Source organism: Apis laboriosa, unplaced genomic scaffold, assembly GCF_014066325.1.
Source record: "Apis laboriosa isolate Shangri-la unplaced genomic scaffold, ASM1406632v1 scaffold14409_cov159, whole genome shotgun sequence".
In the NCBI taxonomy this organism is placed as follows: domain Eukaryota; kingdom Metazoa; phylum Arthropoda; class Insecta; order Hymenoptera; family Apidae; genus Apis; species Apis laboriosa.
Window position 1 is genome coordinate 93,914 of NW_025221511.1, and position 27,604 is coordinate 121,517.

Genomic DNA, 27,604 nt, shown 5'->3' on the forward strand with positions numbered 1-27,604 from the left:
GATATTAAAGCTCTGAATTGCACGATTCATATTCTCTTCCCCATTACGAAGAGAAAAATGTTTTACCGTTTATTAATTCGTTCCTATGTTACAGGACATCATACAGGAACGCCTAATGGTTTTACAATTGAGTCTTTCGAACTTAAAAGGAACTTACTTACCACGAGATAACATAGACACTATGCTCTCTGCACTCACGGTAAGATTACACGCCATAAACGATATTTAAATATTTTCTTATATTTTTATTTTTAAACACGATTTATTTAAAAATTCAATGAATTGAATTATCAAAATAATTTGCAGAATTTAATAACGGAGCTTCAAAGTTATGATGAAGAGACGCATCACTTGGAAGAGGAATTGCATAAAATACCAGCCGATTTAGAGGCTCAAAAGCTTCTGTCCAATCTAGAAGAAATTCAGACTAAAATTACAACCCTGTTGACACAAGCGAAACAAGGGCGCGCCACCCTTGAGGGTGCACGTGGACAACAAGAGCAACGCGGCCACGACATTCACGCGTACAAAAAATTCTTGGATGAAACAGATAGTTGGTTGAAAGATATCGTGGCTAGTATGAAACAGGAACCACCGATCGCTACGAACAAGGTACGCTTACAATATAATATATATATATATATATATATATAGTAATATATAAATGAAATTATATTTATATGTATATAGAGAGAAATTAAAATCTTTCTAAAAAATTTCTAAAAAAAGATATAAATTCTAATGAATCTTTGGTTAAAAAAGATCTAGATCTTCTCTTCATTTTCAAAATTTTAAATAAAAATTTAAAATCGGTCATGATTTTTCTTTTGCATGACCGATTTTTGCAACACGAATCTGTTGGCGTAATCCACCGTTTTAGAATGGCGGCTTGCACGATTTATTTTTAAACGAAACCACGAATTGTGTGAAATCACGTATGTAAACGTGTCTGTCTGTGTGTGTCCCTGCGTGGACACAGGCTTTACAGGATGAGTTGAGCAGTCACGCGCAGCGGGTGTCGGAGCTTGAATCTTTGCCAGAGATCAGCACATTGGCAAAAGTCCTGAAGAATGCGTTGTTGGAGGTGATGTCGCGTCTGCAGCAAAGGCAGCAGGTATCCAACGTTTTCCAATGCTCGGGAGCTTTCGCAAACTCTGCTGGTCTTCGCGCAACAGTCTCGTGAAGCACACGCGATGATTAATACAGAAAATATAGAGAAATACACGGAATATTAAAAAGAGAAAAAACGAAATGAAACTAAAGTCGAAAAGAAATGCTTATTACATGTGTAATATTTCGTTTATATTTGTCTAGAGACAGATATAGCGTCGTCGATTTTGAATTCAAATATTTCGCGCCCCAGTTTCATAAAATATATACGACATGGAAAATCGGGAAATATCGAATACACCAAAGAAACAGAATTATAGTACAGAAATATTTATATTAATAGAAACAAATGTAGCGTCACGAAACTAAAAATCGGAAAATACAAAAGAAAATTAAAGTTAAGAGAAGATATTTTACCAAATATGTTTGTTGTATACATAATATTTATTTATATCTATAGAAATAAATGTAGTATCATCGTTTATTCTTGAATTTAAAGATAGATAAACTTTGATAAAATTTCTAGTCAATTGCTAATCGGATTCTAAAGATGGGAGGAATGAAATATAGAAGATAGTTCAATTTTTTGCCAATGTAAAAGATTTTGAAGAATAACAAGGATATGTGTACAATATGTATATGAAGGAATGATATACATATATTGCCTTATACTATAATATCTTGTACCATAATTAATAATGGGAATAGGGTGATAAATATAATCAAGCATGTAACATTCTCTTTTTTCTTTCGCTGCTTCAACGTAGTAATTTATTTGTTTGTTGTATCACGTATCATTTTGCACGATAATTTATTTAATGGGTAAACTATGGCAGGTTAAGGTTTTAGAACACGTATATACAATTTCTTCTTCATCTATTTTTTTTATCATGTCATTGCGTATTTTTCATTTGAGCTTCTCATCACACGCAATAAATATGATGGATTAAAAATCATATCGATATTCTCATTTCTAAAAATATAATTATTTATTAAAAAATAAATTTATATAATTTGAATTTTTTTAGAACTATAAAATATGAACTATAAAGAATTGCAAAAACCACATAGATACATTAATCATTTTACTATGATTTTTATTCCATTATGCATATATATATATATATACATATATAGTCATTTTACATTCATCGCACAATCTCTTTACTCTTCTCACAATTTCATGGTGTATTTATTTATATTTACTTATAACTAGCATATTTATGTTCTTTCTAGCTTAAGGTAATGGATGTAATCGTATAGTTGCAGCATTTGTTTATGGAATGTTAATACAATTATTCTGTAATTTTTTCATGCTGTAATTAAAGTATTCTCATTAATCCCCATTTCCCCCATTTTATTTTATTTATCCCCCCAATATCACCAAAAAAAAAAATCTACGTATTGTATGTATATGTAACCATATAATATGTGTATGTGTTAAATAATAACGAAACGATTTTCTTTTTGGAACATTGCCATTACAAGATATTCAAAATTCATTTTTTTTTAGAAATTCTTAAAGTAAAATTCTTTTTTTATTTTTTATTATTTATTTATATTTTTACGCTTGTCTTTTTAGAATTAATTCTTTTATCGTAAATTTTATGATTATCACGATAAATAAATCACTGATTTTTTATTCTTTTTAATATTTATATGTAAGCATAGCACTCTTAAGACGACTAAAATAAGCGCGTATTAAAATAAAGTCAAACGTAACATTTCAAGTTAAAAATACGACAGTGTAACGCCGAGTGTTCTTGTATGCGGATATTCTCGTTCTCGTTTCCTGATGATCATGTTTTCTGAATAAAATCTTCCGTCTCCGTTTCTATGGACACAATGCAGGTGTAGCTATATATTGATATGAAATAGTCAATGACCATGAAATCATATAACAACCGATACAAATTTTCACGTAACAAATCAGTGATTAACGTGATGCTGTTATTAACAAATGCGCATTAAATTTTGCTATCAATATAATGGAAGGATCCACTGTTACCTACGCCACTGCTTTCAGTTCTATTATATAATCAGCATTTTGGAGACACTAAAATATACTAAACTTTCTTTATCTAAATATAAAATAAAGAATAACTAAAAGTATGCGAATAGCAAAATTTAATTGTTTTCATCATTCAAGCTTTAATCATGCATTATTTTTAAATTATATATTTAAATCTTAACTGCTATAATAAATCTTTGATAAGATTTTAAAAACTTTTGGATAGAATTTTTAATTTTCAAGAAATTAAAAAATGAATATTTAAGTCGTAAATATAAAATTCAATTAAAAATTATTGAGAAAATAATAATAATTTTACGTTCGGAGTAAATATGTAAAATATACTTTATATTTTAATGCGAATACTACTTATAAATTAAACAAATATTATTATTACAAGAGCCCAAAATTTCACATTAGCATTTATGAATTAAAAATAATTTTATTAATAGCACAAAATTCGAAAGAAAAATTTTCCTACAGACGAAGAACCAGCAATCAGGAATATCATTCAGATAGAATTCTTGAACGAGAATCGTTTCTTCAATTTTCCAGGAGGTTCGCGACGAAGAAGCGCGAGCCGATGAAACGTCAGACCGAGACGATGCTACCCTCGATCAAGCACCCTCGATTCATTCTTCCCTCGAAAGTAGTATGCCATCTTTAGCTGACGTTTCCTTGCAGACAGGACAGAGTTTATTAGCCAACGAGATCGTCGAGAAACCGCAACAACTCACCAAGCAAACGTCCACCAATCAAATTCCAATCGCGACAGAATGTCACTCGTTGACTACCCAAACCGTGGATACAGTGCATCCTGCCATGGAGAGCATCCAAACCCAGGAAACGATAAAGATTCTAAAAACCACGGAAGGTGATCACGACGTTATCGAGATAGCCACGAAGAACGTGCCAACTTCCGCTCAGGAAATCGTTCAAGATCGTCCCGAGCAAATAACCGAAGACATCGTTGTTGACATGAAATATCAAGATCCCACGAACATTGACAACACCACCAGTGAATTAAACATCGTCCACGCTGCCCCACAATCGTTCGAGACCGTTTTGGTCGAACCTGACGACGTGACTACCGAAGTGGTGGTAGATGAAGATGGTTCTAAGAGGATAATAGTAAGGAAATTGAGGCGAACCACGATGACTAATAGACAAACAACTCAACAACATCTGTCTTCGACATCCACCGCCATTGGTGACGCTCCATCCGTGGTGCAGGCTTTCTCAGAAGCTACCATGAAGGATCAGCAGGTCACTATAACTACCACGAAGCCGGATGGTACAATAGAAACTGTTACGAAACAGATCCATGGAGGAAGAGTGGCCACCGGTACACCTTTCAAAGACGTGAACGTGGATGAATACGAGTCATCTCCGCAATACATGCACACGGTGACTCAAGGCCACATTCGAGACATCAGTCCTCAACCATTCGAAGAGGGAATTTTAATGGAAGGTGGAGAATATCGGGCAAAGACGTCTAGCGTGCACGCTGTGGTGCAACAAGTAACTAGAAGAGTGGTTAGGAAGACTAGAAGAATTATCAGAAAGGTTACTATCATCGATGGTAAGGAAACTGCCACTGAGGAGATAATAGAGGAGCCCGAGGAAGTGGAGATCGATGAAAAGAATATTCCACACATAAGTATCAATGTGATTAAGCAAGAGGAACAGAGAAATCTTGGTAAAGATGAAGGAATTGAAGAGAAGGCTCCAGATCGCGTCGTGGTTGAGGATGTTACTGAGAAAGAAGATAAAGAGGACAAAGATTCGAAAGAGGAAAAAGTCGTTACCGATGATATTCCTATGCAAGGACCATTCTTTGGTGCATTTGCTAAAGATATGCACCCAAGCACGACCTACTTAGTAACAGAGAGAGAGGAGCCATTGCCTGACAAGAAAGACACTCTTACAAAAGAAAAGAAGAAGGAAAAAATTGATATAAATGTTGGATCAGAGAAGGCTCTGGAAAAACCACTGGAATTTTCAGACATTCAAGAATCCTTACAAGATCTTGAAGAATCTTTATTACAGAGTGAAAAAAGCGACAAGTCATTAAAAGCAATCGAAAAGAAAATTGAACCAACTGATAAATACGAGCACGAGCACTTTTTGGTCGAGGTAAATGGCAAAAAGTTCCTTCAATCGACCAGCCAGGCGTTTATCGATGCTGAAGTGTCGGCTACTTTGCAGAGCCCGAGTCAAGAGATCAAGATACGAGAGTCACAAGTACAGGAAGAGTTAACCAAGTCTTCGATCGAATCTGTCGTGTCAGAGGACTCGACGAGCGTGACTAAAGGGACTTGTAAGTTTATCGATGCACCAGTAAGCAGAGAAACACCCCGTATCGAGGTAGAAGATCGCACGGTAGATGTAGAAAAGCACCATGACATTAGAGGCACCGTAGATGTACCTGTCCTAGAAGAAAAGTCTTCGATAGAAAAGTGGATGAAAGAGAAATCAGAATCGTTGACAAAATTAGCTTCAACGGAGGTACAAAAGAGAGTTCACGTTTCAGAAGAACGACCAATTCAGTTCGAAGAGATACTTCCTTCGACCTCAACACCAGCCGAGAGGAAAAGGCACGTAGAACTGGAGGCATTACCGATTGACGTGAAGCAGCAGATAGTGAAGAATTCTTTCGTTCCAGAGATCGATTATTCGATCGATGATTACATGGACGAGGCACTGAAACCGGAATACAAACCCATCTTTCATAAAGTAGAGATATCTCTTGCTGTAAAGAGGGAAGGCGAAGAGATGCAACCTATTGTGTCTGTGAGGAGTCAATCTGAACCGGAAGCGGCTCCTTATCGCTTAGTGAAGGAAGATGTCGACATCAGACTTCCGGCAGACAAAGAGAGCATCTCGGTGATTCACGACAAAATCGTTCAAACATCTCCACCAATGGTTGAAGCTAAAGTTATCGGTTTAGATAAGTCTGTCGGTGGTTCAGAGAAAGAAATTGTCACATCTGTCGTCACGTCTGAGGAGACTGACAAATCGATCGTCACTTCGGAAAAAGAAATCGTCACGTCTGAAAAAGAGGAGACTGACAAATCGATCATCACCTCGGAAAAAGAAGAAATCTCTGATCATGTCGTCACGTCGGAGAAAGAGGACGAATGTCTGACAGAGCCTACGGTAGAACCTGAAGCAGAGGCAATTATACAATTGGACAAGAAGATCGAAAAACGGATTGAATCACCTATGCTGTCCACGGAAACAAAATCGAGCGTTTCTCTAGCGTCCAACATTGGAGACTCGATGGAAATCGATGTGCCGTTGTCCGATTCGTCGAGGCACGCGAGCGAAGCACCACAACCTGACATCGCGAAAATGTTTGAATCTAGGGAAGTAGAGTTGTATTTGAAAGAGGAAACATCGGAAGGGGAAGATGGTTACGAGGCGGATAGAACGATCGTGACGACTACACCGGATGACGAAACTGTGACGAAAACGAAGAGGAGGAAGAAGAAGAAGCAGAGGGTACGAAGTTGTAAGGACGAAGAGCAAACCGAATTCCCTAAGACAACCACCGATGATGGAGAATTCACGGACGATGAGACGCTGGCAGAGAGCGAGGATGCAAAAGCTACGAAGAAGAAAAAGAAGAAAAAGAAACGGGAAGAGATTGACTTCGCTAAAGAAAAAATCGTTCCAACCATGATCGTGGCAGATACTCAAACTCTTCCTCGAGAATTCAGTGTCTCCATTGCTACGTCCCCGAAACAGGAGGAGGTTTCAGAGATTTATATTCAAACGTCGCCCCATTTATTGGAAGACGTTAAACTGAAAATCGAAGAGATTCACGAAGAGGTGCAAACTTCTCCTCCAATTTCGCTAGAAGAATCGGAAAAACCTGAAACACCCAAAGTGAAGGAAGTTCACGCGGAGATGCAAACTTCTCCATTGCCTGCTTCGGATTTCGGCATGCAAACTGTACCGGAAGAGAAAGAATCAGAACCTGAAAAACCGATTATACAACATTCGGAAATGCAAACATCGCCATTACCAGCTTCAGATTTTAGTGGTCAGACTGTGGAGGAAGAGGCGCCCAAAATAGAAGAAATAAGTACTCAGACCATGGAATCACCTGTCAAGAAAATGGAAGAATATGCTGTTCAAACGAGTCCAGTCGAAGATATCAAGCCAGAAGTTGTTCCGATCGAAACCGAGGAAATTCAAGTTCAAACTATGGCCACAGAAGTAGCTTCCATCGAAGCACAAACATCGCCCACCGCGCCATCCATGGAAATTGAAACGCAAACCGTGGAAAAAATCGTAGTTGCCGTTGAACAACAAACCACTCCACCTCCAATAGAAGAAAAGATTCTAACTGGAATAGCTGTTCAAACGGTAACTCCTGAAGTACCCAAGACCACAGAAACGGAAGCACAAACTAGCAAACCGACCACTCCGGAAATAACTACGTTGGATTTCAATGTGCAGGCAGATCTAATAGAACAGCCCGTTGTCGACGTAGTAGAAACTCAAACGACACCAGAGAAGAGTCCACGACAAGCGGAAACTCACGAAACTGAGTCACAGACGATTCAACCGGAGCCAACTCAAGAAATCATGATTCAAACTTGTCCAGTTACTTTTGCTCCGGAGAAAGTGGAGGTTTGCGAGTTATCTTCTCAGACTAGCATGGAAGAGGTGAAGGAATCGATAGATGAACAATCTCAGACCATGACCCCGGAGAAGATAGAAACGTTGGATAGTTCGGTACAAATAAAGACAAGCGAATTAATAGAACAGATAGAAGAAAGTGTGCAGATCATTCCTGAAACACGGGAGGAAAGTGAGCAAACGAGTATCGAAGAGAAGAAACCGTTGTTGGTGACGTCTTCTCAACAAACAAACGGAGCACTGCAAGTTGCCGAATCGGAAAAAGAATTTGTAGTGGAGGATGAGGAAGGTAACTTGGTGGAGGCCATGATAGATGAGGTTGACGCGTCGACGGAGATAAAGGCACCTCTGATACTTACAGAAATTCCAGTAGCACCTGATGTACAAGTACAAGAAACTAAGGAGTACATGGATACGAAAACTGAGAAAGTAACAGAACCGATGTCTGTTATTGAGGAGCCTTTAAATAAAATAGAAGAGCCAAGGGATGAGAGCTCACAGGGTATCTCTGATATAACGGAGCCTAAGTCGGAAAGCGAAGAGACAATGGCGCCTTCGTTGGAGGAGACGGAAACAGCGGACGCTGAATTTGAGATTCGTTTGCAGGCAACCATAGAATTGTGCCCCGACGAGACTACAGACACTACTAGTAAATTAACCGATACTTCGCGAGACACGACTATTACCGAAGATCTAAGTATCACAGGAAAAGTAGAGGACAGTAGCGTGGTGAAAAGACAGAAACGTAAGAGGAGACACAAAACTATTGAAATTTCGGCGACGAGTGAAAAGGATCTGGAATCCATATTCGGACAGCCTGTAGAATCGAAAGATGTTTCTCTGAAATTGTCTTATTCCGACGTTGCTAAGAAAAATGTGAGTAAGGAGAAGTCGCCTCCTAGAGAAGATGTTGAAAAAGATTTTGAAAAGGACGAGTCTGTAGGGAAGGAATCTCCAGAGTTTGTATCGGAAGAGAGTGTGAAAGAAGCTGAAGAAAAAATAGAGACAGCTGCCATACCGCTGTCGATAGCAACGGAGCCAATAGCCGTTAAAGAGATTCAAGATGTATGGACTTTGGGTAAAGAAAAGATAGTCTCGCCTATGGAACCAGAAGTACAACAGATGCAAGTAATAAGTACTCACACGCCTTCCCCTGAACCAATGGACACGACGGAGGAACCATTTTCTCCTGTGGAATCAATTCCTCAAGAGGACGATCGACCCAGGATTAAAACCTATGCGGATATTATCAGCGAATCTTCTAAGAAACCAGAAAAAGATCAACCTTCAACGTGGGAATTATCTCAGCACGTTGTCCCGCAAAAAGGAGCGAGTTCAAAGGCTTTCTTGATGGCTGAGAGTGCAGAATACGAGCCCCAACATCAGATCACGCAAAGCAGTCAAACGACCAAAGCGATCTCTGATCGAATGCAAAGTTTTCTAAATGCCAAACAATCTAGTCATCTTGGAAATATCCTTCATATCGCTCATCTGGACAAAGTGGCGAATGAAAAGTTGGCCGAAGAGCGCGCTGCTGACATAAGGAAAGAACTGTCTCACCTGAGGGACGCTGCTCAAGAGAAAGATGCGATCACCGTGGAGGAAACTCTCGTTGTCATCGTGGACACGATTTCCACTTGGTTGGAGACGATCGAGTACAGAATCTTCTTGAGCAAAGAGTGTCCTACGGGTCCTTCTCACGATGATCAGACCTATGTCGAATTGAGAGACGAAGTGGAGAACGTGGAGGAGAATATTCAAGAGCTGAATAACGTTTGGAAATTAGTGGAGATGAATTATCCGAGAGAAGATCGTAATAATTTGCAGGAATGTCTCGATGCTCTCATGCATCAGGTTAAAATGATCGAGGACGCGACCGACGATGGGGAGAAATATCTTACGAACGAGCTTGCTAGATGGGATGAATTCGTAAACGGAGTGTACAACATGTACAGGTAAGATTCTTCTATCTACATTTTATAACTTCTACATTTTATAATTTATAAAAAGAGTTTATACTTCTTATTTTTCTTTTTTCTTTTTCTCCGATAGATTAATCGAGGAACAACGAAAACATCTAAACAACGTAATCGAGCTCGAGACATCCACGAAATGGAAGCTCGAAGAGCTCGATAAATTAGAGAATATGAATCAATGTCACATGTGGAAAACCGCATCGTTGCTCACCGTATCTCACGAATTGTTGCGGGATTATCCCGGAAAACACATCCCGGAAGAGACTTACGCGGCTCACGAGATGACTAAGATAATCGAGCATGAGATATGCATCGAACGTGAACGACTTCTTCAGCTACTCGCCTTGGCCGAAGAATACGAGCAAACTTTGCGAGAATTCGCACAGATCACCGAGATCGCGGAGAACTTATTAGAGAGTCCTATCTCGGTGATGAGTTTGGAACATTTGCAGGAGGAGATGCAGAAGCACAGAAAATTCTTCGTGAATTTGAATCATTGTCGAGGAATCCTGGAATCGTTGGAAGGCAATCTTGATCCGGAGACGAGAACCAAATACTCGGATCTTCACGAAGAGCTGCACAGTAGGGCTATATCGTTGTTGGATCAGGCCGCGTCTAGAGCTCAGCAAATGGCTCTTGCAGCATCCAGATGGATTCTTTTGGAACAGGGGGTGAAGGAGGAGAGAGGATGGCTACAAGTTGCTCATCAACGAGTACCTGATCTTCAAACAGTGACGTCGTCGGATTACGATCAATATATCTCGTTGTATCAGGTTAATTATTTCATTTTTCGCAACAAAACAGAAAATAAATAGTAGCTCGTATTTTATTTTTGACGCGAAATAATTTCAATTATTGTTTACAATAATAAAATATTTGATATATTAATTTTGGCAGAAGAGATATTAACAAATTTTTTCTTTTCTTCCAGTCTCTGGCAACGGACGTTGCAACGCATCACGCAAGACTTATTCAGCTTTTGAACGTAGCGCGAAGTCTCGAGGAGCTGGTGAACATCGAGGATCCCGAGGATCGTTACGGAGAAGCTTTAGACGTGATCGTAAAACTTCAAGATAACGTGGAATCGTCGTTAAGGAAATTGATGTCGTTCAAAGAGAGTTGGGTTAATCAAGAAATGTTGATGAACCGATTGGAGAATTGGATGACATCGGTGGAAAAGGAATTGAACAATTTGCGCGATCCTTCAGGGGGTCACATACGTCAATTCTGGGTGACTGATAAAAAAAATCCTTAATTAATTTATAAAATTCAAGATATCTTTATTTTATATCAAATATTTTGTTTTCTTACTAGGAATTGAAAGCGCAATACGAGGTCCACAACAACATTCGAGAGGAGGCCAACAACAGTTTCGAGCAAGCCCTGAGAATAATTCCCTTATCGGATGAAATGTTGCAAAGACAGTTCCATTGTGAGCTCCAAGATCGCTGGAACGACGTGACTCAACAGATCAACACCATCCAAGAACAAGTGACTCGAAACATCTCTTCCGAAGAGATATCGTCCAACGAGAAATTAAAATTACTCGAGAGAGAATTGAACGAGTTACGAGTGACGATCGATGGATTCCACGGTGTTTTGAAGACGGAGGAGGAGTTGGATCTTTATATCGAACGCTTGACAGTCTTGTTCGACAGGATCTGTTTGATCCAAGACGAATTAGGTCGCCTGGGTTTACTTCCTGTGGCGGAGAGCGAGAAGGTCGGTGTGTTGCTGTCCTCGGCTCGCCGAATAGAGAGTCAAATAAGCGAGGAATTGGATGCAGCGCAGTTGCTTAGGGAAAGGCTTCAGGCAATTCAGCGTGGCCTCAGCCGTATTAGAAAAATCCATCAACGGCAATCATCTATATTGGATCAATGCGAGGGAAGCGAACGACAGGGAAGTGACGTGGTCGCAGCTGCCGTGGATCGATGTCAAACGGTAGCTGACGAGCTTGCGGTCTTGTGGCAGGATATTATGGGTCTCAGACAATTATTGCACACCCTGCCCACCGTGATGAGAGTCTCGGTTTCTCCGGTCAGCGTGGAACGAGACATTTCGAATCTTCAAGATGCTCATACCGATCTGGAGTCCAGATGCTCGAGATTGTTGGCGTTATTGAAGAACAGACTTGCCCTGTGGAGAAGATTCGAGAAACAGCTGGAAATGGTGCAGCAATCGGTTCAAGAGGCTGATTACATGATGGAGTTGTTAACCGTGCAAGGATCTGTCGATTACGACAGACTGCTGAAAGCTACCGAAAGGCTAGAGGTAAGTTTTAATTTTTATATCGATTGTGGAAACGCGATGGTATAACGGTTCTCGATGGATTCTTACGTCACGCGAACTAATTCCGGTTAATTAAGGAAGAATTCTCTAATCGAGTGGATTCACGATGCCGATGAAACGATTCGAAGTCCAAGATTTACAATATACGCCTCGTTCCACTCGTATATTCGAACATTCCTTGAAAGTCTCTCGGAATGCGTTAAAACTTGCACAAGTTTGAATAATTAACCTAATGGTATCGACCGGCCTGCTTTCTCGCGCCCTCGACACTTTCAATCGTTGCGAGGAACTAGTGCTTTTATATTTCTATGTAGACGATAAATCAAGTAAATATTCCAAAATTTACGTATCGCATATCTGTCGATATCCTCGTCATATAAGAATAATTTTTTTATATTCAAAACATATAGAAAATTTAAAAAAAAAAAGAAAAAATAAAGTTTACAAAACGTAAATCAGTCTTCTGCACGAATACAGCAATGCAGATTTAAATATAGTACAAATATCAAATTTAAAAATATATTGAGATTAAAAAAAGGATTCACCCGTGCAACATCACAGGCAATCGATCGTATTCTCACGGAAGACGCATTTTTCTCCGCGATTACTTCCATCGAGTACGAGGGAAAGAGCGCGGTTTTGTTTTGCGCATGTGCGTCGCCACTCGGCGTTATCGGGGGGTCGTCGTATCAATCAGTAGCACGAGTGCCGGCGTTGCGTACACATCTCTCGCGCGCGATTTCAACGATCTTGTTCATTCGTTCAGTGATCGACGATATTTGACCAGTGTCACGCGCGTGTCCGTTTTTATAACGCTAAATCACTTCCTCTCCCTTTGGATTGACAAATCTGGAAATATCGAACCGTATTTACCATAGAATTTCGTTGACATTCGTGAAATGAAGAAGAATGAAGAACTGCGGTGACTCGATCCGTGTGAAAAATCGACGAAACGATCGAGACAGACGATTGCTGCAGACGGTCGAGCATGTTTGCGCTCGACACATCGAATCGGCTGATCGGAAGTAAGGATTGAATATTCATTAAATGCAGAATATTTGAATTATCAAATAGGGAACGTGTTGGATTCAAAACGTTGGAACTGTTACATTAAAATGTGTAATAAGAATTTTGAATATTACTTTAAAGACGTTTATTTTATCTTTATTGCTTTTTTTTTTCTTTGTTTAATTTAATTCCGATAAGAGATATACGTAACGATGGAATGATAAAAATAAAATAATGTAAAACTTGGTAGAATTTTGTTTCTTCGTCGTATTCTGCGCATCATAATTCGTTGTACATACAAACAGAAACACGGTCGAGGAAAGTAGTGTATACAAATACACTAAAATAAATAACTCGTTTCAAAAGAAACATGGTAAACATCTGTGCTCGAAATAATAATTTCTAGTTTCGGCAGAAGAAACAAAATATCGATAATAAATATATAGATAATATATATATTTATATATAGATAATATTATATAATAAATAAATTGTGAAACTAGAAATAATTAGTCGCGTTTAAAAAATGTCAATTCTTATTACGCGGAATTAAAATGCTACGATTATTTCATCGCAGAATAAATATAATAATCGGCAACAGGTCGGGCCAAATGAATCGTCCTTCAAATATCGAGTTATCGCGCATAATATTTCATTTACATTTCTCATGAGAGACGACAATTTCGTAAAATTCTTCCATTTTGTTATATTTATATATTTAATAAACAATTACGAAAAAAAAGTAATTCAATATAAAAAAAATAACCAAAAAGAAGAAGTATTTAGTAAAAAAATTTAACTTAATTTACTTCCTTTTTTCCTTTATATTCTGTTATGTTAAAGTAAACACGATATTTATTAACAATTACAAACATTCAAATATTAGGAAGAAACAATATAATGCGTCAAAATAACACAAGAACATCCAAACATTTCCGATATCGCAATAAACATGTGAATAATATACGCAATGGATGTAATATAAAGACGAAAAAAATGAGGATGCAGACACTCACTAATCTAAAATAATGTAATTATAAGAATGACACAAACATAACGGACGGGATAAATGACGCAGTGATATGATAATATGTAAACTATGCCACGTGGTAAAACACAGAAAAAAATCAATATTTACTTTCTTTTCTTTTCGTTACGTATAACGATTGTTCCCAATTAAATTTCAGTTTTCTAAATTTTTCACGAATTTATATATTAAAACGCGATGATATGGCGCAACGGTGTTTAATCGTGCATTTTTATGATTGCTTTTATTATTCCGCACGCAATCACAATCGTCGTTGTCTGCGTTCACTGCGACTAAACTATTTTTGGTAAGAAAATATCGTGAATATTTTCTCTTTATTGCATTTTTTTTTAATATTTATCTAACTATATCGTCAATTGATATCGTTGGGTCATAGGTGATCCACAGTTTTTGGATGATATTATTTAATTTTAAAACGTACTTCGTTTTAGATTAAGTTTAATATTCAAAATTTTATTAATCTAATTTAAAAGAAAGAAATAGTCGAATATTTTGTAATCTATTAAAAATAATTGACCTATGATCCAATATAGTTAAAGAAGTCATCTAGGAGAATTTTGTTAAATTACATATATATTTTTAACGATATCAGAATACTTAAAGAAAACTATTTCGAGAAATTATCTTAAGTACTGTACAAGCATTTAAAGCGGAAGCTGCAGGCTAGCCGCAACTTCCTGTTCCGTTACTTATCACGATTCCGCGCCCACATTTCCAAACAGAGCAGGCCGATGTATTCAGTAACTTCCGATCTATAAAAAATGAGACGATCGGCTTAAAATTGACAAGTGCACCATCGTGGTACTTGATCGCTCGAAATAGGCACGAAACGAATATCAATTATCCGATTAATTAATTATGTTTCAGAAGTTACGATCGTCACTTCATTTTTCATTTAAAAGAAACGGTAATGATTTGCAAAATTGTGCGACTTAAAAGATAGTAAAACGTGTTACGAGCATTAAATTGGAACAAATTTCTTTTGTTACAAGTTCCAAGTGTAATTTGTGCACGAAACGTAACAGTTCCTAACTAAACAAAACTTAGAGTAACTTCACCTCGGTCTAGTATTAAATTAGCTAAATTTCTCGTTGAACCATAAAATACAGAAAATTAAGGAGTTTAGTGAGAAAGAAGCACGCGACACGCGTGAAAACAATTTTTATTTTTTTCAGTTTTTCAGTCAGTTAATTCCTGCAATATAATACGAGAGCATATTTCTATTATTACGTATACATATTTATATTTGATGGAACGAGATTATAATTCTTTAATAATGAAAGAAAATTTAATTGGATAAATTCAAAATATTTATTGGGAAAGATATCTACGCTTAATTTCCTTGTAGACTTATAAATCTTTCGTTGTTTTCACGTAAAATAAGAGTTTCTAAATTTAGAGGCTTACAAAGTATCGTGCAGTTTATGGCGTCTATGCATTCTATCAGTGAGTGAAGCGTGATGGAAATAAAAAGAGACAAGAGCTCGAAAATATCAATGAAGAAGTAGGCTGAATAAAAAATGCCATCATCAATAATAAAAAATATAAAATACAATAAAAGTTGTAGACAAAATTCAATGACACTTACCACATATTTCAAGTATTATTTAAAAAATAATTACGATTGAGCATCGAATTTTCTCAGAATAATTATTTTTTATAAAACTCTGTAACCTATAACTTACTACGATATTGTTGCATGTGGTAATTCAGTTCTGGCAGGCTGTTCAATTACAAAATGGCTGAACAAAATCAATAAATAAATTGCTCGAGGTAACGCGAGGTTTCATAGTATCGAGAGAGACGCATTGGCAGAGATTCGATTTCCGTTTACGGTTTCGCCGGAAAACCGTCAGCCAGGTGAACGAACTCGAGTACACGACACAAAATTAGTCCAACCACGCTCTGACCGAATTCGAGACGCGGGCCTCGAAACGTGCTCTCTAGTCTCGTGACTCAAAATTATTTATAGTACGTATTTAAGGGAAACCGGCATGTGCATTCTTTGACTAATACCAACGATCTACACCCGGATACTACGATGGTGCGAATAACGCGTCGATCTTACATTCTTCGAGATATACGAGCACCCGGATCACTAGATCTTTACAACGAGTTGAAATATCAAATCGAATTGAAATTCTTCAGGAAGAGATTTCTATTCAAAGAATATGCTAAATTTAACAATCACTCTCGTAGAAAATCCTTCTTTTTTTCTGTAAGAATACAATTATCATTGGAAAAAATTTATAATTTTCGTTACGAAAATGACAAGTCATGATTTAATATAGCGATTTTTTATAACGATATTTCTTGAAATATATAATTATTGAAATTTTTATAAGAATTAATGTTAACAGAAAAGCTTAAAAATCTAAAATGATTACACGGCAACAAGATGTCAGAGATTTTCTAGCAACTATTGCCAACACCCATTTGCAAAATCTGCAGAAAGAAAGGCTGTAATTTCTTTTTACGTAATAAATAAAAAAGTTACGTGGTAAGTTAGTTAATTTTAAGTATTCTTTGCATAAATATTTATTCAAATGGACAAAATATGCTAACGTATGTAATTATGAATGACGAAAGAGAATTAAGAAACGATCTTCCGAAGGTCTTCTAAGTTAATCGCTTAAATAATCGCAATTAAACGAAAGATTGTCGGCCAACACATTTATCGTTCAATTATTTATTTCGACAAAACAATGAAACAATTCTTTTATTCTTTTCAAAATTTATTATTTATTATCCCTGTTTTCGATATTATATAACAACTTGGCGATTCCACGTGATCGAAAGGAATAAAGGCGAGAACCTCTTCGTATCGATGTAAAATATCACGGGTCGTACGTCACAGATAATTTTAATCATTAGTAATAAGCATGAACGCGTGCAAAGTGTATTTTCTTTGGTTAGTATGTTTGTTCTATCAAGCAACCGATATACGATGAAATCACTATCCGAACAGTTGAAGTTATCCTCGGTTATCTTAATATTTTCTGTATTAATATACAGATATATCATAAAAAAATTGCTGCAAGATGAAAGTAAAAAGAAACGAGAAAACGGTTAATCGGCTATACAAAATCAATTAAAGTTTCATTAATAGAACGCTAAGACAGATAAGAAGAAGCCTCTCTGTGCGAGTTCTTTGATGCGTAAAGATAAATTAATTAAACAAACCCGATCAAATGCGCTTAATTGATACGTATATCGGTTCCAATAAAAAGAAAAAACCATGGATATGATATAACCTTTCTTTTCATCGATTCGATAATTTTTCCTTGGAAATTAATCTCTAATAAATAGATACATTGTTCGATACTGATGTAACGAACTGAAAAAGCTCGAGCTACCATTAACAAAATGTTTTCCTTTCAAGTCATGCACAACGTTGATACATTGAACGATCTAAATTGGGAGTATTGTTGATTTAACGGGGAAATTTCTTGAATCGAATTGACTTCGAAAGGCAGAGCTGAGATTCCAAGAATCTCAAGAAATAGAAGGGAGAATGATGCACGGAAATTATAAAAAATCACAGAATAATTCCTTCATCAAAACTACTTTCTTTCAATCTTATAAATCGCTAATAAATTTTAATATAACAAGATGACGTATCTTTATATTCGAAGACAGTTCTCTTTTATTCCTTGAAGCACTGTTTTTTCAATTGTATCATTTTCAAAGATAGAAATATTCAATATCCATGAGAACCGAAATATTCAACGTAATATGAACTTTTTACCAAAGAATTCTTTTATATCTCTCATCGATATTTCACAATTGAATTCATTCAACGCTCGAATTTAATTCGAAACGAGAACGAAAAGAGACGAAGGCTCGAGCAAAAACGTTAATGCGTACGATACATGATGTATGTAAGTGTATGGGTTGTGAAAAACCGAGATATTTTATCTGTTGCAGGGTCTCAGCGGTGATTTGGGTGCGCGAGAAGTTCTCATTGGCGAATTGCGAGAAGCTGCCGAACCTCTGCGGGAGGGTTGCGCTGCAGAGGTCCGCGAGAAGGTCGAAGCGGCGGTAAATGAGGCCGTACAGGCCTGGGAGGATACCAGGGCCGAATTAGATGCCCTTTGCACCAAGTATCAGCACGCGTGCAGATTGTGGCAACAGTACAAAGACTCGAGTGCTGCGGTTAAAGCCTGGGTGGACACGCAAATGGACAGCGTCGCCAATCTTCCACCTGAAGAGGCCGTCAAACACATCAAGGTATCGTGAATATTTTCAAAAATTTGCACATATGTCCGATAACATATGGATCGAGTACATTGTAAATATTTTTAAATATTTTTCATAAAAAATTTCAATTAAGAGAGAAGAAAGGGAAATGGCAGGTATCCTTGGATTCTAATCTTGAAATTTCATTTTTAGATATTTTAAGAAAAGAAAAAGATTTTGAGGGTATATTGAGCATAAAATCTATTCGAAATAATATTCCAAAGTATTTTACATTCTATATTATGTACTTTCATATACACATATGTTTGATCGCATTTTCATCGCTCTGAACCAAAGCTCATTCCCTATAAATTCTTTCGTCCTCAAAGAATTGCATTCATAAATATTACCCATTGAAAGTATCATTCTCACTTACTGATTATTTATTTGACTACTTCGTTGAGTGGTAAAACAATAAACGATGATACAAGTTTTATCTAACCAAGAGGAGGGGAAACATGAGATAGAGCCTTATCTAGAGCCATACCATGAAAATGAAAAGAAAGATTTGAGCGAAAGAGATTGAGAATTGAGAGGGGAAAAAAAAGCAAGAAAAGGCGTAGATGAAGATGGAAAATTTCTGTAAATCTATATATAACATTCGAGTCATCGGATTTGAAAGCTCGTAATTTTCTGTAATTCTCGGATAACCGAAAATTCGTATTGTCTTCGTTGTAATTTTTAAACCGATTCTATTGTGTTTCGACTGATTCAGAAAAACATGACTCATCTGTGGCCTGCTTGATGAATATTACCATAAGAAAAGTGGTCATGGGAAGTAAACTCCCAAGGCAAACGTAATAAAATTAGTCAGATGTATTGAAATATTAAACGAATGTAAATTTAAAGAAACAGCGAGTAAATAATTTCAAACATCTTCAATTCTTATAAATATCTTCACTCGAATATTTGTGAATCAATTTCAAACAATAGAATCCTCGAGTTGCTTTGCTCATTACTATTTCACGTTAATGAAAAGTAATTCAGAAACATTTATATACGATATAATTTCTCATTCGTATGCATTATCGAACCATATTCAAAATTCGCTTCTTCCAAAGATCATTCCAAATTCATTGAAGCAAAATTATTCAAACAAAATTAAATAGATTAAATATTTTCGATAAAGAAAGAAAAAAAAAACAAAAAATGTGACTTCATCGCTACAACAAAAAAAAATATCGCCTATAAAGAAAGAAAAAATCTTGAAACAAACACTGTTTGCGGCTCGAAACGTCAGCGTCTATCCCTTGAATGGAAAGTTCGGGGTAGTGTCATCGTCCCCACCACGCCTATAGTGCAGCACGTAGAGAAGAGCACGATTCACCCTACGCAAGTGCGCCGAAACGTGCGAGGGTAGGTCGTTGAAATACGGGGCAACAGAGTCTATCCCCACTCGGTTCTCGGGGTATGCGCATCGATCCTCGAAGACGAGGACGCCAGTCTGGTCCAGAGCGTCGGGACGCTTGTTTCTCCTCTCTCGTATCTATCTATCTGCACGAGATATTATTCGCGTCTCCCTATCCAACGTTTCCACGAGTATTTTTATCGCGGCGAGACCACCGATAAAAGAAGTTCATCAAACGCGTAAACACATTTCGAAAACAGCGGTTCGCGCGATTATGCGCGAACTGTGGACGGTGGCTGGCGATCGTGGCCAATTTCCGGTTAATCAAAAATTCGAAGCATGTGTTCCAAGTCGGGACGACACGTGCCCTATCTGTTTCGTCTTCTTTTGTCGATTCGTTGTTACGCGGGTGATGTATGCGTGACGCGTTATGAAAAATAGGAATGAACGGTGACCTAAATTGAGAAATATGTGCACGCCCGAGGAATTGAAGGTACGATCGGAGGAAGAATTCTGAAGATATCGAGAGTGTCATTTCTGTTTTGTTAATCTGTTCAATACGGATATCGATTTTTCTTCGTTATTCTTGGACTTTTGGAACGTTACGCGCGATGATGATGTTGTTTTTACTTCGATTTAATTAATTTTTAATTGGAATTGATGCAATATAATACCGTTGTTTTTAGTTGAACGGTTAAAATTTATTTGATAATATAGCTTTTAACATAAATTATACTTGTCTTTCTTTGAAATTTATATCGTGATAATGTCATCAATTTTAATTTTTAAAATTGTTACTTGTTTAAAATTTACTGTTCTGTTAATCTGTTCAATACGGATATCGATTTTTCTTCGTTACTCTTGGACTTTTGGAACGTTACGCGCGGTGATGATGTTGTTTTTACTTGGATTTAATTAATTTTTAATTGGAATTGATGCAATATAATACCGTTGTTTTTAGTTGAACGGTTAAAATTCATTTGATAATATAGCTTTTAACATAAATTATACTTGTCTTTCTTTGAAATTTATATCGTGATAATGTCATCAATTTTAATTTTTAAAATTGTTACTTGTTTAAAATTTACATATTGATAGTATTGTATTTACACTGGTAATAATGAAATTTTTTTCTTAATATATTAAATATAATTCATCTGTAAGGTGTGATTCTATTTACGACCTTACTACCGTCGATATAATACATACCACATCCGATGCGTGGGATAATTTTGTGTCGGAACTGAATAATCCGGTGCACGTGTGATGCAACGAACTGGAATAGAATTTCTGCGTCTTTATGCATGACACTGTGTTCTAATCTAACTAAATTGTAGTTTTCATTTGACATTTTAACGTAATATATTGCCAAGTTCTTATCGGAAGATGCAATTATGCAACGGTTATCAAACTGTCGTGTATCTTGATTCTTATATATTATTGTCAAAGTTAATTATATCAATGAATAGTGTCGAAAAAAATTGTTTCAATTTTACACAAAAGATAATAATTTTACATTAAAAAGATAATATCGTATAATGCACAAAAATAAAAAGTGTGATCGTGTCAAATCTCATACTCGCTCCATTTTTCTTTTCTTTCTTTTTTCTACGATATTTCCTTTCTATCTTTTTTTATTGTAATTATACGTCCTTTCCTTTCTATTATTTTTTATTGTAATCATATGTCATTCGCGTATTCTTCTTTATATATACGTGTCTCTTTGTGCTCACTGCTGGTCAAAAATTTCGAATTTCAAAAAGCACACGAATAGTATCATTCGTCAATCAACTTCCCTATCTTCAGTTTTATTTTTCGAGCAATAACAAACGTCTATTTCTAGCTCGTAAAGTCAACTCTCCTATCTCTGACGTGTATTTAACAGGTTACCGGAATTCTGTAACAAGCACGAAAGTATGATAACAGCTCGAAAATAAAACACTCTGTTTAATCACCGTGTTTCTAATTACCGGTAATTCAGTAAGACAGAAGTATAGATAAAAACTAGTTATACATTTGTATCATTTTTTATTTAATGTTTGTTCATCAAGTATACGAAGAACATGAAGAAATTTCATTTGCAACTCAAATAGATATATCGAATATTCATAATCATTCCAATCCAAGTTTCTCTTTCATTTAAATTCAATCACATCAAAATCATCTTGATTAAATAAGTTTGTAATCTCTGATTTAACACTTAGTTAAAAAAAAATTCATCATGAGAAATCTCAGATTTCACTTAGACTTCTTTACATATACATGAAATATTTCACATATATCTCTTTCTCAATATTTACGTGAATAAAAGAAAGAATTTGTCTTAAGAAATGTATTCTATCATTATTAATTCCTTCTTAGCCTAAATTTCTCAAATTATAAACTCAGGTAAACTCAGGTATTAACCCTCTTCAAGCAGAGTGAATCATTCTTTAATCCTTATTATTTATTACTTAAGTTTCCAAAACATTTGAAAAGCTTTTAGTACACTTCTCATCATTCATAAAATCAATCATTTCAAACTTTCTCTAATAAAAATGAAAATTATTTAAGAAGTAAAATCCAAAAGACAATAATTCCATTCCAATCGTCAACTATATTATGAAACCCAAATAAAAAGTTGCATCGCATGCCTTTCACGGCGTTATATGAATACCATTGCATAAAAATACCCTCTCCACATTTACGAAAGTATTAAAAGCGTCCAGATCATGGAGTCTAAGAGGTTGTTTCACTTTTCGACAGGTTTGCGAGGAGACGATGGCGGAGCACAAGGAAAGGTTGGCGGAGCTTCAAGGCCTGGTGGCGCAAATCGCGTCGGACGTCGGGTTGGACGCGAGTGGACCGTTGCACTGCGAAGTGGAGGCACTTGGACAACGTCTCGAGGATATCCGTGAAACGTTATCGTGCCTCGCGGATGCGGCGCACGCCCGCGCCCTCAACCAGGAGCTCGCACGTGGTGATTTATGTCAGACGAAAAATTTCCTGGATTCGGTCCAACAGGCAAGTAAATTACGCAATCCTTCCTTTTTATTTCTTTCCTTTCTTTTTCTTTCTTTCATCTTATCTAAAAATGCTGCTTGCTTCAACCAGGGACATTCGGTTTTTTCTTTTTCCATTTCGAGTTGATCGAGTTGATCTTGTTTGCTGTAATGTGTAAATGGATAGATAGAATGTAACGAGATTTCTTTTCCAAGTTGCTTTTATCAAGAAAATAATCTTAAGGATTTTATAATAAATATTTTTTGTACGGTAGACAGGTACATTGAAGGAAATGAATAATTCATTAAATATATTAGAATAGTTGTAATTTATTATTAGCGCTTTCAATAATCTGAAAATACATTATTATTATTAAATAAGAAAGAAAATATACGAATTAAATGATAATTTTGGATTATGCGTTCGATGAAAAACAAATCCTTAAGAAATTTGGAGGGGAAGTAATTAAGTTTCGTAAATATTTGGCTCTGTGCTATGAATATCGTGGAAAAGTTGTTGACACGTGCGCTTAATATTGTATGGTATGCGATACCATTCGTGTTTATTTAAATTAGCGTCAGACATTACTACGGACAAGCGGTCTAAGTATTCTTCCTCGATAAAAGTCACTGTACGACATTAGAATTTGAATGAAAATCCTTTTGAATTCCAATATCGAAATATAAAAAATAATAATAATAACCAATTGATTCAATTTCTAATTTCATATTTATAAAATGTTGAAAATTTCGACTTTTAAGTAAAAGTAAAAAATTAAAGATTAAACTATCGAATAGGTAAACTTGAGAATTGTTGATTCGAGACACAGAACGTGAATTAACGTAGTGCGCAGTTTGAATTCCATAGGGCGTGTTTCTGAGAAACGAGGGTTCTAAAGTAGCCTTACACTCGCAGAGGTACAGAGCATGTGCTCTCTTATTCTGGCCTTCGAGGATTCATCTGGAAGCACAACATATTTCAGCATGCTCGAAGCATGCTCGCGAAACCTTACAGATTCTACTTTCTTTCTACAACCTATTTTCTTCTACAACCGTGTATCTCGATAGCTTACACGAATATAATGCGACAAAATATTAATTCATCTTTCGATCCGATACACCAAACTCTTCTCTTCTCAATTTTTCAACAATCTCGTTCTCCAAATTTTCGAGTGTCCCAAAAATACGCTAGATCACATGCTAGAGGATATATCAAGTATACAGCTATTTTTATTATCGCGCAAGGCTAAGCCCTAGTAGAAGGAAGCGTATTCGAGCGAACGAAAGAATCTTGGTTGAATGATACCTCTGATTCGTTTGAAATTTAAAAATAAAAAATAAAAAGTCCGCGTGTTCGGGATTACAGAACTGTCTGTCAAGGTGATTCCTCCTGTGTATCATTGTACACGCGTCCGTCAGTTTCCGGCGTGGCTATTGGTGCTTGGCACAGGCCCGATCATTATACCTCGCACGCGCGTTTATATTTTAATCGCGATAGTTCCGAAACACTTTGTTGTGTCAAGGCCGAAGGGCTTGAGCCCGGTAGTGGCAATTACATCAGTCACGAAATCCGCAACAGCTGAATCCGGCCGTGCACCCTCTCGGCTCGAAACTTTCGCCCCTAGACGGTGAAGGAATGCGGGACCTCGATTGCGCATCACCGTTTCCGATCGAATACCACCACCCTGTGGATCGTCCACGATGACTCGTCGGTTGTCGATGGAAATATCCAAGGACGCGGGTTAGGGAACTTCAAAGGCGGGCAAAATGGATGGATAAAGACGAAGCGCACTCGAGATAAGACGGGGGAATTGAGATGATTTATACCCTCGTCAATTTGTACGCCCTTTTCTGTTCTTGGAAGTATTCTTTTCTTATGGTAGCTAGGCTCTTTGTGTGAAATAAATCCATTGCTTTAAACGATTCCTCTATTGTATCTAACAATATTTACGAAAGTGAAGAATTGAACTACGTTTTAATTTTGCTTCGTTATCATCTATCCTTCATCGAAAATAAATTAATCGAACAAACGAAGGGATAAGGGATTCTTCGTTGTTTGTCGAATACATATTTTACAAGATCTCTACTCTTTCTCCAGAGCCTGACCGCGGTGGGTCAAGGCGAGTCGAAGGAGCAATTGGAACTCCTCCGCAACCATCTTCTTGCGCTCACCTGCACGGAACCGCAGCTACAATCGATCAAGGAACGCAGCCTGGAGGTAACGACGCAAGAACCGTCGGTTGTCGAGGTGTTGAAACTGTGGCAGAAGGTCTTCAGAGAAACCTTCCAACAGTATCACCGGTTGTCGGCTCTTCTAGTCAAAACGCAGGATGGTGCCACTGCCTTGAAACTTTGGCAGGAGTACTTGTTCTACGTACAAGATTTCCTGTCCAACGATGTACCCGGCGACTACAACGGTTTGTCGGAACACAGGAACCTCTGCGAGGTTCATCAGAATCTCCTGACCGATCAACAGAATCTCATTCTCACGGTTCGAGCGGAAGAGGGGGGTAATCTGTCGAAAACCGAGCAATTCAACATTCTGACGAACCAACACAACGAAACTCTGGCCAAGATCATGGAGAGGCACGCGGCTGTACGCGACAGATTGACTGCGTGGGATCGGTACAAATTGGATCAGGGTAAACTCTTGTACTGGCTGAAGGAGATCGAAAGAGAACGAAGCCAGTTACGCTTCAGATTCATCCAAATACAGAGATTGGACGAAATTCTCCAGAGGATAGAGTCGTTGCTGGACAAGATACCCGAAGGCGAAGCCCAATTGGAATCTCTGCAGAGGCAACAGGAGACACTGCTAGCCAAATGCGACGAGGCGTTAGCCGTGACCATTCACAGGGACCACGCAGCCAGCGTACAAAGGATCAACAATCTGAGCTCAAGTCTGGAGATGTGGAGGGATCACATCCCGAGGATACAGAAACGGTACAAGGAGTACGAGGAAAAGTCGAAGGACATCAATAGCACGTTCACGGAGATCGGTCAAGCTTTCAGTACGGCGTTTCACTCGAGTCCTGCTAGTTTGACGAGGACGAAACAGCAATTGGAATCTGTACACCAGATGCAGAACAGATTGTCCTCGATGAGCATAGATTTGGAATCCTTGGGCGTGATGATACAACAATTGAGAGAGGATCTCAGCCCGACCGATATAAAATCGTTGAACGAACAACGGGCGCTTTTCCGGCTGCAGCACGAGGACCTGGAACATCAGGCGGCGTTGCTGATATGCAGATTGGAGGAGCGTTGTGGTCTGTACGATCGGTGGAGGGACAGATTAGGCAGGTTACTCGCGTGGATAGGAGAAACTGAGATCAGAATTCAGGATTGCGACTCGCCGAACGAGCCCGAGGAAACTCTTAAAAAATTGGAATGCGAGATACAGTCGGATATCGCGTTGAAACAGCGAGAATTATTGTGGATACAGAACACTGGGCAAGATTTGGTCGAAGTAGCGGAGGAAGAGGAGAGCGAAAGGTTGCAACGATCCCTGGACGAGTTGAACGAGAGGTGGGATCGATTGGTGGCTATGGGAAAAGCGAGAGCTAGTAAGTTGATGGACCTGATGAGGACGATGAGCACGTTGGAGAAGAGGATAAACGAGTTGAGGAGCTGGCTGGCCAGCGTTGAAAGTCAATTGTCGGAGACGTTCGTGGTCGAGGCGATCGAGCAGAGTTGCATCGACAAGAAGCTGGACGATCACGAACATCTTCAGAAGACGATCGAGGCGGAAAGCGGAAATATCGGCGAGGTGTTGAATCTCTGCGAGATTCTGTTGAACGACTGTGATGCGTGGAAAACGTCTTTCAACAACGCGATCAAGAGCGGGATGGAAGGTTTGGAGCGTAGGTGGACAACCACCTGCGTGAAATCGGCGGAGAGAAAGGGGAATATCATTCTCGCGTGGAAAATTCTGCAGGAATTGGAGAAGATCAGGTTGGAGCAGGAAGGTTGGCTCGCGGAAACGGACAAGGCTCTCGCGGAATTGGAGAACAACTTGGACGAAGTTTCGAAGGACGAGTCTAAGAAGGCTATCGAGAAGGCGAGGAGCATATCCGAGGACGTAGAGGCGCACGAACCGGTGATCAAGATAATCGAGCAAAACTTTGGACGTTTAGCTAGAACGGGTTTGGAACCAGATAACCTGAAATCGCTTATCAGCGAGACCAGGCGGCTTATCGATAAATGGCAAACGTTCAAGCCTAGAGCGAATGCCGTTCTATTGGCTCTCCAGAAAGGACAGAAGAATTATCGAGACTTTATCACTGTGCACGGCGCGGCGGTCGTTGGACTGACGCAAGTCGACGTTCGATTGACCAGGACGCAACACCTGGCCACGCCGGAACAAAAAGCGTCGATTCGTCGCAGGCTGCAGCAATTGAACGAGATCGAGGAAGAACTTCGCACTCAGAACATCACGTTGCAGAAAGCGGATGAATTGGCGCTTAAGGTTATGCAAGAATGTCATCCGGATGACGTGGCGAATATCCAAGAATTGGTGGACGAGTATCAGCTGTTATGGAAAGACATCAAGAAGAGAGTGGCGTCGTTAAGAGCGGAAATAGAGGGACAGGAGAGGTCTGAAGTCGACGAGGCTGTGCAAGTGGAAACGTTGAAATTCGAACAGGACAGTGCGGTTCAAGTGGACACGTTGCCTAGGTTATTACGAATGACTTCTAGCGACGCATACCTGATGGAATTGGAAGCTGCTCTGGTCGAGTGCAACGATGCATTGGATACGTTGCAATTAGCAATCGCCCCGGAACCTGTTGCTGGACCTGGATTAAATGCGACTGCTAAAAATATCGTAAGTTTGATACAAAACAATATTTCTTATTCGATATTTTTGTAAATTCATTTTTTTTTCTTGCGAATCTAAAAAGACAAAATTTAAATTCTCCATATAAATTTTTGTAAATTTATTTA

The 27,604-nt window shown here is 38.0% G+C and overlaps 1 protein-coding gene across 6 annotated transcripts in view; it reads left to right on the forward strand.

Moving 5' to 3' along the window:
- LOC122721112 overlaps window positions 1–27,604 on the forward strand; it is a 119,142-nt gene that overhangs the window by 86,937 nt on the left and 4,601 nt on the right. For 4 of the 6 annotated variants that reach the window (XM_043948412.1, XM_043948409.1, XM_043948411.1 and 1 more), the window contains 10 exons: window positions 95–199; window positions 307–612; window positions 980–1,114; window positions 3,677–9,726; window positions 9,824–10,520; window positions 10,679–10,978; window positions 11,062–12,018; window positions 18,020–18,322; window positions 22,425–22,682; window positions 24,759–27,485. In XM_043948412.1, coding sequence (XP_043804347.1) covers window positions 95–199; window positions 307–612; window positions 980–1,114; window positions 3,677–9,726; window positions 9,824–10,520; window positions 10,679–10,978; window positions 11,062–12,018; window positions 18,020–18,322; window positions 22,425–22,682; window positions 24,759–27,485 — 11,838 coding nt within the window. The remainder of the gene's footprint in view (window positions 1–94; window positions 200–306; window positions 613–979; window positions 1,115–3,676; window positions 9,727–9,823; window positions 10,521–10,678; window positions 10,979–11,061; window positions 12,019–18,019; window positions 18,323–22,424; window positions 22,683–24,758; window positions 27,486–27,604) is intronic. The other 2 variants (XM_043948414.1, XM_043948413.1) reach the window with 2 other exon arrangements.